The sequence below is a fragment of the Pipistrellus kuhlii genome, unplaced genomic scaffold, assembly GCF_014108245.1.
Source record: "Pipistrellus kuhlii isolate mPipKuh1 unplaced genomic scaffold, mPipKuh1.p scaffold_m20_p_9, whole genome shotgun sequence".
Classification (NCBI taxonomy): Eukaryota; Metazoa; Chordata; class Mammalia; order Chiroptera; family Vespertilionidae; genus Pipistrellus; species Pipistrellus kuhlii.
In genome coordinates this window covers 32,913,223-32,934,347 of record NW_023425595.1, presented here as the reverse complement: position 1 = coordinate 32,934,347, position 21,125 = coordinate 32,913,223, and the positions used below count along the sequence as shown (strand labels likewise).

The 21,125-nt window shown below is 35.7% G+C and overlaps 1 protein-coding gene across 3 annotated transcripts in view; it reads left to right on the top strand.

Annotated features, from left to right (window-relative positions):
- FCHSD2 (FCH and double SH3 domains 2) overlaps nt 1-21,125 on the top strand; it is a 150,696-nt gene that overhangs the window by 70,592 nt on the left and 58,979 nt on the right. For all 3 annotated transcript variants that reach the window (XM_036426642.2, XM_036426641.2, XM_036426643.2), the window contains 4 exons: nt 878-1,022; nt 7,137-7,270; nt 9,836-9,890; nt 10,680-10,808. In XM_036426642.2, coding sequence (XP_036282535.1) covers nt 878-1,022; nt 7,137-7,270; nt 9,836-9,890; nt 10,680-10,808 — 463 coding nt within the window. The remainder of the gene's footprint in view (nt 1-877; nt 1,023-7,136; nt 7,271-9,835; nt 9,891-10,679; nt 10,809-21,125) is intronic.

The window sequence follows — 21,125 nt, the reverse complement described above, 5'->3', positions numbered from 1 at the left end:
TCAGTGCATGTATCTCATTTTATAAAACAAGTTACCATCCATTATTCTGATATGTTATAAGATATAACATATGTTGATAGTGTAAGGTCGTACTAGAACTGGCTAAGGCATTTAGCAAAGTAGAAGAGAAGGTTTGAGAAGGAAGTTGGCTATAAAAAAAACACAGGTGCATAAGTATTTGACTTTACCAAGAGATTGCTGAGCACATTTATCAAGCAAAGGTAATAGGATTTGCTTGAAATGACGCCAAGCCACAGTGTGATGCTGGCTACGCATTATTACAACAGAGAAATAGATGTTAAGCACTGATACCATAGACTTCTTTTGTCAGACAAATAGACTTCTCCAGCACATGAGCAATTGTTCTCCACCCCCACTAGCTACATCAGTTTGTGTGAGAGAGTAGTAATGGTGTAGTTCAAATAGAATGTACCTATCCTTCATTTGTATTTCAGTACTGCTGCATTCTTGTGTGATTAAATTCTCTAAATCTGAGACTCAGTTACTTCATCTATAAAATTAAGAAAACACCTTGTTGATATAAAATCACTTGATATTCACAATGATGATCCTGACTATGAAAGTTCTACAGGCTGAATTATTGACTGATTTTTATAGTGTTAGCTTTGTCTGGAATTGCAATCCTTGTATCACTTTACACCAGTAATCTGAATAACTAATTAATCAAAGCAGCCAATTGTTAAGCCATAGAGAGATAGAGTATATGCGGTGTTTCTATTTATGAATTCTAAAGATAGTGCTCCCTATAAACAAGAATAAATACACTCTTTCTGTTTGTCAGTGTTGACCTGTAAGAAAAAGATTAGACAACTTTTCTCTTCCCTACCTAATGCTTTTCTGCCTTCTTTGAACTTAGGAGCATGTATCCTGTTTGGAAATCTTTTCTCGAGGGAACAATGCAGGTAGCCCAGTCTCGGATCAATATATGTGAAAACTATAAAAACTTCATTTCTGAGCCTGCAAGAACAGTGAGAAGCTTAAAAGAACAGCAACTAAAAAGGGTATGGTTTCTATTTGTTCTTTTCTTATATGCATTTTAATATCTCATGTTATATTTGTAATCTGCAAGATTATATTAAATTGCATTTAATACTTGAGATTTCCTATTTGGTCATGATTCTGATTTCAACATGGTTTTCTGATTACAACATGTACTTTCTAACTACAGTATTTTATTAACTGACATTGGTGAGTGTAAATTTAATCTGGACATTCTTAAAGTTCTGTAAATACTTAAATATTAATTTTCAACTTAGCTTAAGTAAATAGATCTTAGTTTTACAACATTGGAATAGTTTGTTGTATATTAAAATAGTCAAAATTTATTAATCTCACTGAGTCTTAAGTCTTCAATTTAAGCCATTTTGCATAATGATTTAAAAGAAGTTGATACTTTTTGACAAAATATAAAGTTATTACCAAAAATTATCAAAAATAATATGCTCTAAAGTTTAATGATATAGGTTATGTAAAAGTAAAAGTTTTCAAATAGGCCTTTCTTTAATTATGCAAAAAATTCACAGAAAAATCATTATTAAATATGATTTTTATGAAAGGGTTGCTATTGAAAATAGATTATTGAATTGTGTCATTTTTGTAAATAGAGTTATAAAAATAGAGATTATCTTGACACCTAAGAAGTAATTAAATTTTTCTTATGGAATTATCAATACTTTAGAAAATATTAAGGAAATTATTTAAAAATATAATGTTTCAGAAGCCATCCAGTATTTTGATTCTAATTGTCAGTTGGATTTTCAGAACTTTTGTACAAACAAAAAGCAACAAAAATTGTCCTTTCTTTTTGTCAAAGCATAATAACTATGTTAACTGTATGTTATGTGTATATAAAATTTTAATCTCTTTCAAGCAGTCAGGTAATATCAGTTGATCTTAACAGATTTACAAGAATGCATTTGTTTTATCTTTGACCAAAGACCTTTTTAAAAACAATATGGTGAATAAATTATATAACCACTGACCAAAAGTGCTTTTGATTTTAAAGTAAATATTGTGTGTGTGTGTGTGTGTGTGTGTGTGTGTGTGTGTGTATCCATTTGTGCATGCTGAGAAAAGACAGAAAATGAATACTATTGTAACTTCCTAACTGGCAATACCGTTTTTCAAATAGCCAGTGCACTCAACAAATCTAATTCCATTACTGGAAAGTCCCACCTTTTTCACTATCAGAATATTTTAAAAGAGTTTACCTCTTTTACTTTTTTTTCTTCCATTGGTAGAATAGTCTCTGACCTGAAAATACCCAACATTCCTTAGCAAAGAATGTTTAGTGAGATTTGACAGCCCCTTATATGTGAATTAATTTTTTTTATATTATAACTGATAATCATGTTTATGTTTCATGTAAGCAATTGTTAAACATTAGGTACATATTAGGCATAACTGTCAGGACTCTGAGATTATAAATGACACAAACCAGCTTCAAATTGGTTTAAGCCAAGATGAAAATGTATTCACTTATAAATTTCAACATGGATGGAATCCAGGTGGGGTGGATCTAGGTGCTCAAATAATTATATTAGAATTTAGTTTTTCTTCCCATCCATTAGCTCTACTTTTTCCAATGGCTTCATTCTTTTTTTCTTTTTTTTTTAAATATATTTTATTGATTTTATACAGAGAGGAAGGAAGAGAGAGAGTTAGAAACATTGATGAGAGAGTCATCAATCAGCTGCCTCTTGCACACCCCCTACTGGGGATATGCCCGCAACCAAGGTACATGCCCTTGACCAGAATCGAACCTGAGACCCTTCAGTCCCCAAGCCGACGCTCTATCCATTGAGCCAAACCAGTCTCGGCTGGCTTCACTCTTTAGCAACTCTTTCCACAAGGTGGCCCCCAAAGTGCTAGATTTTAAAATCTTATAGCTAGCCATTCCATGTTTTCCATTTTCCTAGTAGTTCCAACAAAACCACCAGAATTGAAACTCATTGGGTTATCTTGGCTCACAGCCCACCCATTCCGTCAGGAGTTACAATCCTCACATAAAGTACATGGACTAAAAACGGGGAGAGAATTCTCCAAAAGAAAATGGAGATGGGTCGGTCCCCAAAGAAACATTCACAAACAAAAGCAACAGATGGCCACTGCAATTGGCTTCTCCAATTGTACCTCCCAAACTTTATGACAACTAACTCCATATAGGAACAACTAAACCGTCTGTCTACATATTCTTTTTCTTTTTCTTCTGAGGCTGGCTACCACTAGTGCTAGGCCTGGAATTAGGAGCACACAGAGGCCAGATGCTGCTATTTGGGAGATTTTAGAAAAGTCTGAAGTATGAGCCAAGAAAAGCTGTTTGTTTGGCAAAGCCACTAGTAATAACAAGTTGGGTGGGGCAGGGTCTCAGGGAATCACCAGGTTGGGGTGAACATTGATTGTAAGCCTAGCTGATGGAGACTCAGGTATATGGCTCTGTGGAGTTAGGGCTCAGGAAAGGAACAGTGGCCTCTTCCAGCACTGCTGTCTTGGAGAAAGCTTTCCCTTGGCCCTTGCCCTAGAGTCAGACAATTTACTTTTTCCCCTGGTGCCTTTGGAGCTGCTGCCCCAGCACTGGAGCTCAGAGCAGGTGAGTCTGGGCCCTTTAAGAGGAACTGCCTGAGACTCCAGCCAACCTTTGTCTTCCTCAGCCTCAATCCCCACTGGCTTTTACAGCTATACTTTATAGGGACTTTTCTTCCTGGCACTGGAACTTTTCCCCAGGTTGGGGGTTCTGATGTGGGGCCCCTGGGACCCTTCGCTCCTTAGCAGAGGACCTCTGAAGTTGAGAAATTTCTCCTGATTTTTAACCACCACACAAGGTGTAGGTCCAGCCCATTCTGTATCCTGTTCCTTCTACCCATCTTGATGTGGCTTTTTCTTTATATTCTTAGTTGTAGGACTTCTGTTCAGCCATATTTCAGGTGTTCTGAATGAGGATTGTTCTATACTTTAGTTGTAATTTTGAGGTAATTATGGAGGTTTCTAGTAGCGTGTTAACCTATACCTCCATCTTGACTGAAACTCCTCATATTTCTATACAACCTTTGTGCTTATTTTTTATTATTTCTGAATGAATTTTTCATTTGTGCTACTTCATTTCATCGTACCTCTGTTTAATCATACCAATAATCTGCAAAAAAAGTTAACTTTGTTCTTTTAAGTTATTTTTTTTTAGGGTAATTTTCCAGGACATGACTACTAGGTCAGAGAACCTATTAGTTTGTAGGACTTGATGTATTGGCCCAAGTTACTTTTATTTTTATTTCTGCTTTCAAGTTATTAGCAAGTCTACTTGTCCTATCTCCATCTATCTCTCTATCTATATTCTTTCTGTGTCATACTCAGAAGTCATACTTTTAAAAACTTTTTTTACTACAATCTAAATTATAATATTTAAGTTGTCATCATTCTGTATGATTCCTTAGCTGTAATGTAAACTTATACACTCAATTCTATCTGCTCAGTGCTGATAACTCTTGGGGGAGAGTTGGGTTTTTCTTAATATAGGCAACATTAAGCTTCTTTTTAAGTATGTAACTTCGTCCACCCCAGAAAAGTGGATTCCCACAGACGAAATTTATTTTAGAAGTTGAAAAGAAAACCCTAGGTAATCTTTTCCTTTGCAAATTAAGTTAAAAAATAAATATTTTTGGTATTTTGCTACATAGAGAGCACTTTCCTTTGAAGAAGAACCCTAATTACTCTGTCTTGAAATAGTTCACTTGGGTGATGGAAAACATTTGGTTGTAGGGGAAGAAAGGATTACAAGTGATCTCTTCAGTGTAAACATAGGCTATCACTGGTAGTTTAATAACTAGTATCTTAGAAACATATGTAAAGGGGGGAAAGAAAGTATGAATAGAATCAACCAGAGTTTTATAAGAGTTTTGAGAATCTTTTTAAAGATATGAACTATCACTGTGCATCTGATACTGTGGTTCATATAGAAAATAGTAGCCTTTGGGGTGGCATTGTTCAATAACATTTATGTAAGTTTCAAGTGTACAGTTCTCTGGTGCATCGTCTGCATATTGCATTGTGTGCTCACCACCCAAAGTCTAGTCTCCTTCTGTCCCCATATATTTTATCTCCTTTACCCTCTTCAACCAGCCTCTTCCTCTCTGGTAACCACCATACTCTTGTCTATGTTTATGAATTATTCTATTTTATTTGTTCATTTGTTGCTTTCTTTTATATCCTACATATGAGTGAAATCATATGGTTCTTGTACTGTTCTTTCTGGCTTATTTCATTTAGTATGATGCACTCAAAATCCATCCATATTATCTCAAATGTTAGTATTTTATCCTTTGTTATGGCTGAGTATATTTCATTATACATATGTACCACATTTGGTTAATCCAGTCATCCATCGAAGGACACTTAGGTTGTTTCCACGTATTGTCTACTGTGAATAATGCTGCAGTGAACATAGGGTTACATATATCTTTACAAATAAATATTTTCAAATTTTTCAGGTAGATACCCAGGAAAGGAATTATTGGGTTATATGGAAGCTCTAATTAATACCCTTTTATACGGTAGATGAAAATGAATTAAGTAATCTTCACTAGATGTTTAGTCGCCCATGACTGAGGAGAGCTGTGTTGTTCTTCAAAGGATTGGAAGTAAGGAGTGGCGTGTGTATGTGCACATGCACATGTGTGTGTGCGTGTGCATATGTGCTCATGTACAGGCACCCGTGGTATTCCATTTGTGTGGAAATACTGAGACCCTATCCACATGGCTATAATCCCCTTGGAAAACCTTTGACCAACTACTATGTTTAGTTTCCTCTCAAAGTAGATTAGCAGACCTTTTTATTGCGTATATATCACTATAGACTCTTGGGCTTCCCTTCATTGATTAGTTTTTCTGAGACCAAACTTGTTTGGATGAACATTATAGACATATATGCCTTACTCCTGATTCCTCTTTTAAATAATTGATTTCATTTTCCCATGAAACACAATTGTATCTTTCAGACCATCCTTCAGTTTGTGTTCTTAATATCTAATTGTAGCCATGGAGCACTCTCTCTGCTCTTCACACCTGCAAACGTTGCATTATTGGAATGTTTATTACTTCTCTCTGGGATTGTCAGATTGTCATGGTATTATTTATTAAACAAGAGGTTTGTATGTGATACGAACTTAAAATTAAGAAGAAATATTTTTCTGCAAGATAAAAAACCTTACTTATTTAAGTATAGCTTTACAATGAAATATTACTTAGCCATTAAAAGTGTAGAAGCATTAATGCTTGGTATTACATAGATGAACCCTAAAAGCATTATGCTTAGTGAAAGTAGTGAGACATATAAGGCCTATATTTTATGATCCCATTGGTATGAAATATCTGGAATAGGAAATTCATAGAAACAAAAAGTAGATTAGTGGTTGCAGGGGCTATGGTAGGAGGAAAGGGGGAGTTTCTTGTAAATGTATCGAGTTTTTTTGTTTTTTGGTTTTTGTGGGGTTTTTTTGGTTGTTTAAAATGTTTAGTGATAATGATTTTACATCCTTGTGGATATACTAAAAACCACTGCATTATATACTTTTAAAATGTGAGTTATATATTAAGTAAATGACATATCAATATTTTTAAAAGCTTACTATTTTGAGATAAAGTATCTCTATATTAGACCTTAAAAACGTAGTTATCACAAAACTGGAGTAGATACCATAATAGGTTACATGGTAAATGATATAATTACTTCCTCACTGTATGACTTAGGGTAAATTATTTAACCTATATGTATCCCCATCTTAAAATGGGACTAATAATATGAATAATTTTATCACTGAGTTGTTTCAAGAACTAAACGTAAAAATGCCTAGAAAGTGCTAAGCATAATGAATTGTCAGTCATCAGCACTCAGGTTATTTTCCAGGACAAAGCTGTTTAACAAACTGTGACACTATATCATACATTACTTGAAGTGGGAGTGTCAGCTGTTCACTGGATTTTGATTTGCAATTTGAAGGAGACCAGGAGTGCTGATTCTTCTCCTGGGTTTCCATTTTAAAGGGATAGTGCATAGTTGTTGGAACAAACTAACTTTATGTAAGCCTGAAAATAAAATCATAATAATTGAACTCTTTATTTTACAGTGTGTGGACCAGTTGACAAAGATCCAAACTGAATTACAAGAGACAGTGAAAGATTTAGCTAAAGGCAAAAAGAAGTACTTTGAGACTGAACAGATGGCGCATGCAGTACGAGAGAAAGCTGACATCGAGGCAAAGTATGTTTTAGCATTTGTGGAAAAGTGATTATGCAAATAAATGTTATTTTTGCCAATCCTTTGTTTTCTAGTAATTCGGGGCATAGACTCATTCTTAGGTTATGTTGGTTTCATCTGACCTATAAAAGTACTTCAGATCAAAATTTTCTTTTATGTTAAATGATTTTACTTCATATAGCCAAATGAGAAGATTTGATTAATCAGTTTTTTACATTAAATTAAATTATCTAAAGAAGATGAATATTGTATTGAAATCTTTTTTTTTAATATATTTTATTGATTTTTGTACAGAGAGGAAGGGAGAGGGATAGAGAGTTAGAAACATCGATGAGAGAGAGTCATCGATCAGCTGCCTCTTGCACATCCCCTACTGAGAATATGCCCGCAACCAAGGTACATGCCCTTGACCGGAATCGAACCCGGGACCCTTTAGTCCCCAAGCTGACGCTCTGTCCATTGAGCCAAACCAGTCTCGGCTGTATTGAAATCTTAGTTAAAGTTGGTATGGTGTCTGAATATCGGGGTTTCAGAGCTTTGTTTTTCTCATGCTAGACTCTAAGTCAGTTGTAGTTGGGAATCCCTGGTCCTCAGCGTGTCGTTGAGGAAGGGACCGTGGACACTGACCTCAGTGTAGAGGCCCTGCCTCTGGCACAGTTTTTCTCTTTTGTGAAATTCTAAAATATGTACTTTTTTTTTAATGTCTGCTTTGAACAACTGTGAATTTTACATCCGTATTTGTGATTTACAAATTCATTCTTTTAAGAATAATTAGGAAAAGAAGGAACTGGCATTTGGTAATAGCAAGAGCTAATGAAGCAAGCAGTAGAGTTGCAATGACAACTTGAGGGGGGGAAAAAGTTTTTAAGAAAAAATAAGCCTGTATCCTAGAATGGGACTCTGAAGAGGTCTGTCAGGAGAGGTAACTTCCATTCAGTGCTCACTGATACAAAATCTAGGGGTCTGAACTCTGAGTCATGAAATCAGAAAGGCTATGAACACTGTACAGACTAGTAAGGTGTTGGAGGTGTCTTTCTAATATGTTTTTATCTGCAAGAAATTAAACAATCTCATAATTATCTTGTGAAAATTTAAGGACTCCTGGGAAGTATATGTCCTACCAAGGGATGGTAATTGAATATTCATAAAGTACTTAATGTTACCAGGAAATATATTTACTATATACTATTTCCCTGATTTAATGCACATCCTTAAATGTTTCTCTCTTATTAGAAAAGTGAGAGGCTGCTTTTGCTATCCTCGTCCCCTTTGTTCTGCAGGGACTGGCTTGCCCTGTGGTCTGCACTTCATGTTATGGCACAGCTGCCATCACATACGCTGAGTTCTCCATGGCAATCACCATGACACTGCAGTTAAGACAAACTTTGCAGCTTCAAAATTCACTGATTGTAGGAGTATTGTTTCTTAGCAGTTGTCTGTTGACTTTCTTTTTGTTATCTTTGGTTGTTTGGGTAACGCCAACATATTTTTACTACTAATTGTTAGATTATGATTCCCCTCCCATACTAAACGGGATTGAGGGAAATCATGACATCAGATTGGGAGAAAACAAAATACAACAAAATCCATATAAGGCAACATAAACTGATAAACAAAAACAAATCCAGAGACAGGGAAGCATCAATCAGACTGTCAAAGTTCAGAGGGAAGGTAGGGGATGGCAGGGGTAAGAGGGAAAGATCAACCAAAGGACTTGAATTCATGCATATAAGCTTAACCAATGGACACAAACACCAGGAGGGTGAAGGCATGAGTGGGGGAAGTGGAGGGAGTAGTAGGGAGATAAGGACACATGTAATATCTTAATCAATAAAAAAAATATTTACAATAAATAATTTAATAAATAAAAGCAAAAAGTTGGAAACAATCCAACTGTTCATGAATAGGTGATTTAAAATAAAGTATTGCACATCCATAAACTAATAAAATAAATAAAACACCATATAGGGCAGAGAGCCCAGGTACTTTTCATTGTGTTGCAAATATAATACTATATTAAGAGTGAAGAGGGCACACAGGCAGGCACCCAAACAAGAACTTTTAATGTGAGAAATATTGGAATTAAGGACTTGCTAGAGCCTGGTCACTATCATACTGTCAATTGCATCATGGCATTGTTGAGCCTGTCACACACCTCCCTGAAAGCCACTAATCTTTGCCTCCATAGGTTGGTTATTCCCGGGTTTAAGCTTCCTTGGAGGAACTAAAGTATGAGTGATTGTAAAATATGGGAATTACCTATAGTTTGATGACTCTTGTTTTCTGTGAACTACCATTATATTGGACTTACCTCGTTGATTTTTTTTGTCATTCAGGATATTTTATTTTATTAATATCAGTATTTCCTGTTTCACCACAACATTACGTTCTTCCTGTAGTAAAATAAAGGAAAATAATCATTGATCTTGGTTTTCCATTTTTTTAGTCCACTTAAAACAGTGTTGTGGAAAAGGGTAACTTTTAAAAATTTAATAGCTATAATATTTAATCACTTTATGATAAAATTTGATAATTTTATTAACCATACTTTTCTGGTTTTTATAATAGATCTAAACTTAGTCTTTTCCAATCAAGAATCAGTTTACAGAAGGCAAGTGTAAAGGTGAGTTTTTGAAAACTGTATTTCACAATTAAGAAACCTTAAAAAAAATAAAAGAATTGTGTCTTTTGATGATGGAAGTCAATTATTTTCAACTAATTTAGGGAAGTGTTTTTAAAGTCATTAACTTTGGGGAAAACTTTCCTTCCCAGTTCAGTGGGGTGGGGGCGGGTTTCACCCAGGTGTCAAAATGTTGGACAGTATTTACTTCTTGAGATTGCTTTACAGATAGGTTTCTTGGTCTGCTTAGGTATCCTTGTTTTTAATTCTTAGTACAAGAGATTTAGTCCACAGGCTTTAGAAAGCTCTATAAAATCCATTTCATTGATAGGTATACCCTGAGCAGAAATTCTGGACCACATGCAAGTGTTGTGTTTTTCTCTATGGGTCCCTTAAGGGTGAAGGACTCTATAGGTAAGCTTAGTGGCCCGGCTTTGGCTGCCAGGCTCCCATCAGGCATGCAGTTCTTTTGGCACATTAGTAGTATTGAATTTTTTAAAACAATTTTCTAACTCCAATAGAATTACTCATGTCTTTGACAATAACAATAAGGTACTTAATTTGGGAACCTTTATTTTTCCATTTGGATAAAACACACAAAATACTTTAAATTTCTCTAAAAAGCTTTCGAAGTATGTTAAGTATAAATAACAAATATTTGAAAAACTCTTACCATATGCAACAGTTCTAGGTACTGTTTACTTATTTCCTCATTAATTGCCAACTAAGAGAGGTAATGTTTTGCACTGTAATACCAGTTTGCACTGATTTTTGTTCTGTATTATGTTTTAGTTAAAAGCCCGGCGATCTGAGTGTAATTCCAAAGCTACCCACGCAAGGAATGATTATCTTCTTACATTAGCAGCAGCAAATGCACACCAGGATCGCTACTATCAAACAGATTTAGTTAACATTATGAAGGTAAAACAGCCTTAATATCTGTGGTAATTTGGTTTCATTAAAGACAAAAATAACTGACGAATTGGGTGTTCAGTATGTGGGATTGAGTCTGTAGAATAGCATGCAGGCTACTTTGCATTTTGTTGGAATATACTTGATATTGTTTGGGTAATCTCTGTTTTAGGTAATTCTGAATTAATTTTTAGTTTAAGAACATGTTTAAAGCCAAATCATAGTAAAGGATAGTATTATTCCCTAGTAGCAGCAGATATTTACTGTATAAAGGTTATCCTATCTAAGAGTATTTTGCAAATTGGTAATATACCTCTGCTACGCCCACAAGCCACGCCCATCAGCCAATCAGGAGCCAGTATGCAAATTAACCAAACCAAGATGGCTGTGGCCACGAAGAGAACAGGAGGCTTGGATTTCCCCTGCCCTGACCTGCCTTGGCCTCCGCTTAAGGCTACAAAGTTTCAATTATAGAAGATAAATAAATCTCAACAAAAATGGTGGCAGCCACAGAGCTGGAGAGAGCAGAAAGCTTGAGTTGCCCCCATCGATAGAAGTAGTCAAGTTTCCAGGTCCCAGATTGGAGAGGGTGCAGGCTGGGCTGAGGGACACTCGCCACCCCCATGCACGAATTTCGTGCACTGAATCTCTAGTGAATATATAAAATAAGATTGTTTTTTAAAAGCTTATATTTTAAAAAATTCTGTAACTTTTCATTGTTAGGTAAACTTGAACATCACTATTTTATGGTTTTTGAGGTACCTTTGGAAAAACAAGAAAAAGTGTCTAATAGTTATGTGACAAAATACCTCTGCCCTAAGTATCATTCTGAAATGTAGATAGGTTGGATTACAGTTTTTTGTGTGCCCAAACCCCATCTTAGTCTGTCCCTGTTTATACACTATTTGTATCTTTGACTTGTACTGATGTTAAGAGTCAAAGAGAAGAAAACTTTTTAACCGGCCACCAACTTTCCTCTTACTGCTGGCAGATAAGTTTTGCTTTGAATTATATCTCATTCTCTTTTGTCTTCTCAAGAATTCAAACATTTGATTATTCTTTCTCTTATATTTTCAACCCATCCTCTAAAATACATTGTCCTTAATGATTATCAAATACATTGCTTTCACTGAATTGTTTGCTTTATGAATCCAAAGTGTTGAGAATGGGGATGCAACAGGAGTGGGTGCTCTTTTTTCTAACAGTGTCTCTGGGGCAGATAAACTCTGTCCAGAATCTACAAGTTCTTTCCTGAGAATAGAGATTGGACATTTCCTTGGACCTTGAGGGAAAAATGGGAGTGGTAGAGAGAATCAAACAGGACTAAGAAGTATCCTGTTGCAAGTTTTTCATGTCTCTTTTTTTCACTGCTTAATTACACTTTTCCTAGTTTCTATCTTTTTCTGACCTGCTGCTTAAAATACAGGTGGTGAGAGAGACAAGGATCATTTTGAACTTTGCATACATTTTTCCATGAAATGTACCTAGAGATTAGGCATTTTAGTATCTTATTGGGTGCTTTAGTATCTTACATAGTGCTTCAGACTTACAAGGACCAACTGGAGATTTGGCCTCCCATTATAACATGGTTCAAATAACCTATTTATTAAAGACAAGAGGCCGGGTGCACAAATTCATGCACAGGTGGGGTCCTGCTAACTCACGCCAATCAGGCCAAGACAGGCTGGGGGGAGGGGCTACAGGTGATTGGTGTGCCGGCTCTGTCTCCTGGTCAAACTCCCAGTCGAACTCCTGGTCAAGGGGACAATTTGCATATTAGCCTTTTATTATATAGTACAGGTTTCACTTAAGATTATGATTTTCTGTATCCTTTTACTATTAAATCAAAGCTTAACTGTGTTTTTCCTTTTTGAATACTTTAAAATGAACATTAGTTTAAGCAAAAACAAAATTTTTGTCTCTTTAAATTGAATCCACAGCCAATAAAGTTCTCTTACTGAAAATCCTATGTATGGTATTTGATAAACCAGGAAAGGTACAGTATTATTTTAGATATTTGCTTTCTGCCAAAAAAAAATAAAAGTTAATGGGTCCAGTCTGCTCTCATGCATATATGTATTTGATCAGCATTTGGGTAGGTTTTGCTTCAGATTACTCATTCCATGAAATGTTATAGGGCACTGAAGTGATAAAAATAAAGGCAGTTCTTATTCCTAAAAAATAAGAAAGTATATCTTAATTTTCATGTTGTGCATGTTAATTCATTTTCTTTCACATGCTAATTCTATAGTCTGCAGTGTTGGAAAACTCCCATTAATCATGCTGTTAGCCTCTTAGTAAGTTTCTATCATTGAAGTGACAGTGGAGTGGCTGGCTCTTTAGTGCCTTTCTTGAAAATGTCTAGTTTTTGAATTGTTGTTAAGGTTATAATGCCCTACATAGAATCTTTTTTAAAAAATGTATGTGAATAGCTTGGATGCCCAGGATTTGATTCATTAATTTAATCATACATATTTAATATTTATTTATAGTAGGTAGCTACTGGATTAGACTTTGGGAAGAAGCAAAGATGAGTAAGACACTCTCCTGATCCTCAGAGAGCTCAATCTGAGAGAAGTAGAAATGATTACCAATTAGAATAATCAAATCACAGCTAGAGTACCTTGGTTAATAATAATAGCTATCTTTCTTTTTATAATGCTTGATGTCACTCCAGAATTATCTTAATCACTTTAGGTATATTATCCTATTTCATTTTCCTGATTACAGTTCATAATACATTATTTAAATAACACTCTAGCCTAGGGGTGTCGAACTCAATCAGAGAAGGGGCCAAAATCTAAAATCCAGCCTAAATCGCGGGCCGAATGGTTTACTGAACAGTCATAAACTGTCATTGTGATGGAAACGCAGCGGAGTGCAGTGATGACAGCGCGGTGCGGGCCACATTGCAAGGCCTGGCGGGACGGATTTGGCCCGCGGGCCTTGTGTTTGACACATGTGCAGTCTAGCCTATAAGTGAAATGAAATGAAATCCCAACTGTAGATGAACTCAGATAACCTCTTTGTATTTGCATCTAAGTAGCTAAATACTACTAAAGATCTTTCAACAACAGATTCATGATCTCAAATGGACTCTTACCACTGCTCAGATTTCCTACTATTATTTCCCTAGTTAACTTTCCCTCCTATTTTTAACAGTTATTTCAACTTTTTTCCTTTTCTTCAAACCTCAAACTTATCCTTTCTTTCACATATAGCATGTGGTCTTTCTTTCTACTCTATAATAATAAAAGCATAATATGCTAATTAAACCGGACAGCCAAACAACCTTCCAGATGTCATTCCAAATGTCTTTCCCGGTGAAGCCTTGGTGGGGTTGGGAGGAGGGGCAAGGCAGAGGCAGTTAGGGGCGATCAGGTAGGCAGGCAGAGTGGTTAGGAGCAATCAGGCAGGCAGGTGAATGGTTAAGGGAAATCAGGCAGGCAGGTAGGAGAGCGGTTAGGAGCCAATGGTCCTAGATTTGGAGAGGGATGTCTGACTGGCAATTGATACCCGATCCTCCTTGAAGGATTGGGCCTAAACTGACAGTCACACATTCCCCAAGGGGGCCCAGATTACAAGAGGGTGCAGGCCAAGCTGAGGGACACCTTCTTCCCTCCCCACCCCTGTGCATGAATTTTGTGCACCAGGACTCTAGTTTACAGAAAAAATAGAAGCCATTAATTGTCTCATTACCTGCCTCCATCTGTGTTCAAGATTTGGAAGAGTCACAATAGCAGTTATTCCTCCTTTTTAAAGATGACCTTTTGGATAATGTCTCATCCCCTCCTGCCCTCTCAGAATAAAAACAATTGACAATTCTATTTTTTCTTTATCTTTATTTTTAGGCTAACAGTTCATGAGAATTTAGTGATGATGCCCCTCATTAAGTCTGTCTTTTGTGTTACACTTCCCTAATCTGGATTAACTGCCCTCCTGTGTCCAGTGCAATGCAGTTATTCTGAGCTCTTCCTTTGCCTCTTTCCTCTGTTGGCTCTTCAGTTTTCTGAATCATGTGTTTTCTTTTCTCTTGTTTTACTCTATGTTGGGGAATATCTTCTCCATTACCTTTTGAGAGAGTGAACATGAGAGCTAAGTTTTTGAGATACTATGTTAATGAAAATGTAATTATTTTGTGCTAATACTTATAGAATTAAAGATTGAAAACCATTTTTATTCAGAAGTCAATATTCTGTTGTTTTCTTGTTTCCTGTGTAGGTATTGAGAATCCAAAGCCATCTGGTTCTTGATTATTTGTATCTGATCAATTTTTTTTTTGTTTCTTGAAATTGATATTTAAATAAAATTAAATTTAAAATTGAAATTGAAATAAAAAGATAGAAGCTTATGAAATATCCTTAGTATACCCTTTAATACGTGTATTAATTCGCCCTTTTTGTTTTCTTTTTCTGAAACTCTTGTTATTAAGATGTGGGATATCATGGGCTAATTCTTTATATTTCTTTTTTTCTCTTATTTTCCTTCTTTGCCATTATGCACTTCTGTCTTGGAGACTTCAACTTTATGGTGCAACTCTTCGTAAGTGTTTTAGGTTTTGTCTACATGGCTTTAATATCCAGTGGTGCCTTTTTGTTTCTTGGATTTTCCTTTTGTATATAAAGCAAGTTTTTGTGCTTTCTATTCTCTTTAATTCTGATAGTATCAATAAAAGGATTTATTTAAAAATTTTTCTTCCCTCTGCATAATCTGTTTTAGACTGTTTTTTAGCAACTTTGAGCTTTGTAATAGGGTGGTCTGGTGGGCCTTTGTAAGAAAAATCCTAATGTCAGTATCTTTTACTCTCTCCTCTTAGACTGGTCAAACCCCCTCTTTACTCCCTTCGTTACTTCTTCAGACCTCCTCTTGTGTCATTCTCTGAGGAAAATTCCCATTGAGCTCCTTAATCTGGTTCTATCTCCCCCACAGTCCAATGATCTAATAAATTGAAGTGCTTAACACAGTTGTAGTTTTATGTGTATCTGTGTGATTATGCGACAGATACCCTATCTCCCACTTAACTATACACAATCCATGTGAACAATGATTGTGTCTATGTCATTTGAGAATTTATCCTAGCTACCTTGTATAATGTGTGTTAAATGTCTTTAATATTATTGAATGAATGAATAAGCAAACTCATTTTAATCTTCACAGGATAAATTATTCCTATTTTACAAATGAGGAAATTACGACGAAGCCTGGATTTAACTCTGGCAGGTCTCTGCCATCAGAACCAGTGCCATTAGCTATTTATATGAACTAGCTTGTCAGACCTATTTCCTCTTCCCCAATTAAATGGGAAATAATTCAACACTATTTTGTCTCCTTTGGGTTCTGTGAGGAGCAAATGAAGTAATTAACAAAAAAGTGTTTTTGTTAATTTTGAAGCTTGGTATATAATATGTTATACATTGTCTTTTTACATAACAGAATTCTGTTGATATTTTAAATAAATTGTGTGTGTTTTTTAGGGTTGGGGGACGAGTGTAGAAGAGCCCTTAAATGCTTGGGAGTGTGAGTGGAGCAACTGTTTAGGTATCTAACTTGTTAGGCACTTTTAAATATGTTATTTCCTTTATTTAAATACATTATTTTATTTAGTTTTCATGATATCTTTTAAGCTAAATACTAGCTGTGTTTTTATACAGATCAGATAGCAGATGTTTAGTGAGATTCAGCTACTGTGTGTAATACCCAGGATTTACATCCAGGACTCTGTGACTTTAAAGCCTGTCTTCTTTCCTAGATATCCTGCTGTGTTCTTTTCATAGCACTCCAATTTTCTTTGATAGTAAAAGATAATATAATAAGCAGTAGTTGCCGAAACCGGTTTGGCACAGTGGTAGAGCGTCGGTCTGTGGACTGAAAGGTCCAGGGTTCGATTCTGGTCAAGGGTATGTACATTGGTTGCAGGCACATCCCTGGTGGGGGGTGTGCAGGAGGCGGCTGGTCAATGTTTCTCTCTCATCGACGTTTCTGGCTCTCTAGCTCTCTTTCTTCCTCTCTGTAAAAAATCAATAAAATATATTTAAAGTGTATATATATATATATATATATATATATATATATACACTTTAAAATAAATAAATAAATAAATAAATAAATAAATAAGCAGTAGTATAAAGTGAATGTTGGTGAGAAACCAAGATGGCAGCATAGGTAAACACCTGAAATTGCTACTTCACACAACACTTCAAAACTACAACTAAAAGACAAACAGACATCATCCAGAACCTCAGGAAGGCTGACTGAGTGGAAATTCTACAACTAGAAGGAAAGAGAAAAATACACTGAGACTCAGAGAAGGTGCAGAAGTAAAGTGCAGAGGTACTGAGGCGCGCGCACGGAAAAGGCTGACAACAAATACGTGGTTGTCTTTTTCAATAGAGTGGGAGACTCTGGGGACCCAGACTCATACTGAGAGAAACTGGACTGTCTGGCATTGGGCAGAACTCAAGGGAAGCTTTCTCTCAGAGGTGCTTGCAGTGATTACCATGGGACACTGAGACCTAGGGCCTCTTAGGGCAGGGCTGAAGATGAGCCATAGAAGTTTGCTCTACCCTGTTGATACCCTGAGACCCCGCCCCACTCAAGCTGTGTGCAGAGACTTTTGCATGTGAATCACTTGGCCCTTTGCAATCTAAAATTACCTAAAGAACAGCATCTGGGTCAGAAAGACCCAGAACATCCAAAAGAAGGCCCAAGGTCCCACAGCAGCTTGCATTGCTTCACAGCTGGGCCTCACCGGGGCATCTTCAAACCCCAAACAAAGAAGAGGAATCTGCAGATCTCTCCATAGCTCCTGCTGGGTGGCTTCAGGCAGAGGCTAAATTAGCACCTCCTTGGAGATCCAAGAGCCAGTGTACGCAGGGATCAGAGCAGGACCATCCAGATTATAACTTCTCAGATCCATAAGGGACACACTCAGGGGCAGACTCAGTGAGCACCAAAGACCCACTAAAGCAAGTCTTGCCCCATAAGGGTGTCTCTAACACAGAAGTACTCCCATCATAGACACAGCTGATTCTCACATTCAGTTGGCCTGGAGGTCAATTCCTCCCAGTGATACCAACAATAATCAAGGCTTAACTACAACAAAACTGTGCACACAGCCCACAAAGGGGTGCACCAAGAGTGTCCACCTCAGGTAACGGGAAAGCAGCCAAAATGTGGAGACAAAAAAATAGGTCACAAATGACAGAAATGGAGGAAAGCAAACTACTGGATATGGAGTTCAAAACCACGGTTTTAAGGTTTTTCAAGAATTTTCTAGAAACCGCTGATAAGTTTTGTGAGACCCTTGAGGATATTAAAAAAGGACCAATTAGAAATTAAGCAAACACTGACTGAAATAAAGAATAATATACAGAGATCCAACAGCAGACTAGAGGGTCACAAGAATTAAGTCAAAGATTTGAAATACGAAGAAGAAAAAACACCCAACTGGAAAAGCAAAAAAAGAAAAAAGAATCCAAAAATATGAAGATAGTGTAAGGAGTCTCTGGGACAACTTCAAGTATACCAACATGCAAATTATGGGGGTGCCAGAAGAAGAGAAAGAGCAAGATGTTGAAAACCTATTTGAAGAAATAATGACAGAAAACTTCCCTTACCTGGTGAAAGAAATAGACTTATAAGTCCAAGAAGCACAGAAAACCCCAAACAAGAGGAATCCAAAGAGGACCACACCAAGACACATCATAATTAAAATGCCAAGAACAACAGACAAAGAGAGAATATTAAAAGTAGCAAGAGAAAAACAATTACGTACAAGGGGAGTACCCATATGATTGTTAGCAGATTTCTCAACAGAAACTATGCAGGCCAGAAGGAAGTGGCAATAAATATTCAAAGTGATGAACAGCAAGAACCTACAACCAAGATTACTTTACCCACAAAGCTATCATTCAGAACTGAAGGTCAGATAAAGAACTTCACAGATGAAAAAAAACTAAAGGAGTTCATCACTGCAAAACCAGTATTATAGGAAATGCTGAAAGGTATTCTTTAAGAAGAGGAAGAAGAAGAAAAAGGTAAAGATAAAAATTATGAACAACAAATACATATCTATCAACAAGTGAATCTAAAAATCAAGTGAATAATAAAAAAAAAATCTGATGAACAGAATAAACTGGTGAATATAATAGAATTGGGCATAGAAATGGAGTGGACTGGCAATTCTTGGGGGGAAATGGGTGTGAAGGTGTGGGAAGAGACTGGACAAAAATTGTACACCTATGGATGAGGACAGTGTGGGTAAAGGGGTAAAGGCAGAGGGTGGAGTGGGAGCCGGGTGGGTGGGGGGAGGGCGCGAGAGGAACAACTGTAATAATCTGAACAATAAAGATTTATTAAAATTTTTAAAAGAAAAGAAATAAAAAATATAAAGTGAAAAAGTGAATGTCATAAATTTTGAGAGAATTTATTTGTAAAGTAAAATTCACAATTAAAAATGCTCTTGTTTTAATTATTCTAAAAAGCAAAATTGGGTCAGTATTTAAATACAAGTATTTAGATAGATTCCCCAAGGAATATTTTGTATTTCTTATGCCAGTACTAATTTCTGTTCCATAATTCCAATCTTTGGAAATATATATTTGAATCCTGATTCTGTCCTTCACATTATTGATCATGCTCTCCATCTTTTATCACCCATAAACTTGATAAGCTTTCCTTCTATTTACTTTTCCATTGATCAGATAAAATCATTGAAATGTATAGAACCACTGTGTTCTTTCTTGGCTACTAAAATTTACTTCCAAGTTTACCCATCTTTTAATTAACCACTGCTATTCAACAACTGTGAAATCACTAACCACAGTTTTTTCATCTGCATTTTTTCAGTCTTATTCACAAGTAAGTATACCATAATGGTTAAAGAAGAAAAGCTTTAGAGTAAACAAATATGGTTTGACTGTTGGCTCTATCATTTATTAGTTTGCAACCTTGAGCAAATTATTTCCCTTCCATAAGTCTCAATTAACCTATCTGTAAAATGGGACTACTAAGTGTCCCAAATTGCTTTAGGGAGTAGTAAATGAGGTAAATGTATATTAAATACTTACTACTTTGCACAACATATAGCAAGCATACCATAAATGGGAAAGTGGTTATCATCATTATCACTATTAATAAAAATGATTATTCATTTATTCAAGAAATTTTATTGCATTTTTTGCTTTTTGCCTAGTACTGTTCTAAGTATTTGAAATATTATAAGTGAAAAAAAGGACAATAATAATTAAAAGTACTTATAAAACACTTAGTATATGCTAAGCACTGATCTAAATGATCTACTTTCACTAGCCTACCAACTCTCATTGGTAGATACTGTTAATATCTCTATTTTACAGAAGAGATAAGTGAGACACAAAAAGGTTAAGTAAACTGCCCAGTTCACACAGGTAGGCAGTGGTCAATAGAGCTGGAATTTGAACTCAGCCTGTGTGCTTTCTTTAAACCATTATGTAACATGGCTTCTCATATAGAGTCATTTCCAGCATTGCCTGCTGAAATCAGGATATTCCAGTATAATGGCAGTTCTACAATCTAGCAGCTCTATTATTTAAAAATAGATTAGTAATATAAGAAGATCTGTTATGACTTCATCCTGGTGTGATTTTTGTTTTAACCTGTGCTGGTTCCTGGTGATTGCCTTTATCTTTTTAAATAATAAAGCTATTTGTTTACTATTTTTTTTCCAGGTAGGAAGGCACATTAAGTTTATTTCTCTGCCATTTTTAATGTAATTAAAGTACATTTTTAGTAAAAAAATAATAATGTAAAAATTCTCAAAGTTTATGTACTTATTTGACAATTATTAAAGAAAAAAAATGTCAAAATATAAATCTAGTCAACATTTAGTTTATATAATATATTTCTTTATAAATTATTCCCATTCTTTTTACTTTGAATATCAGGAGCTTATACCAATGGTTCTCAAAGGTTTGGTCTCAGAACCCCTTTTACTCTAAAAAATTATTAATAGTTACTATGTTAGAAATTTAAACAGAAAATTTTAGGACACGAGAATACATAAGTGCAAATAGACTAATTGCATTATCACGTGTTCTCAAGCCCTTTGGAAAACTATCATATCGTTCTGAGTGGATGGGGATGGGAAAGACAGATAATGTCTTAATATTATTAGGAAAGTAATTTTGCCCTTACAAGACCCTTAAAAGAGTCTCAGAGTGCCCTCAGTGGTCCCTTGATTTTACCTTCAGTTAAAAGAAACTCTTAGACTACAATTGAAGGTCTGTAATTGAATGGAACGCTTAGGTTTCAGTAATAATACTTGTTAGGGACTGTCATGGATGAGAT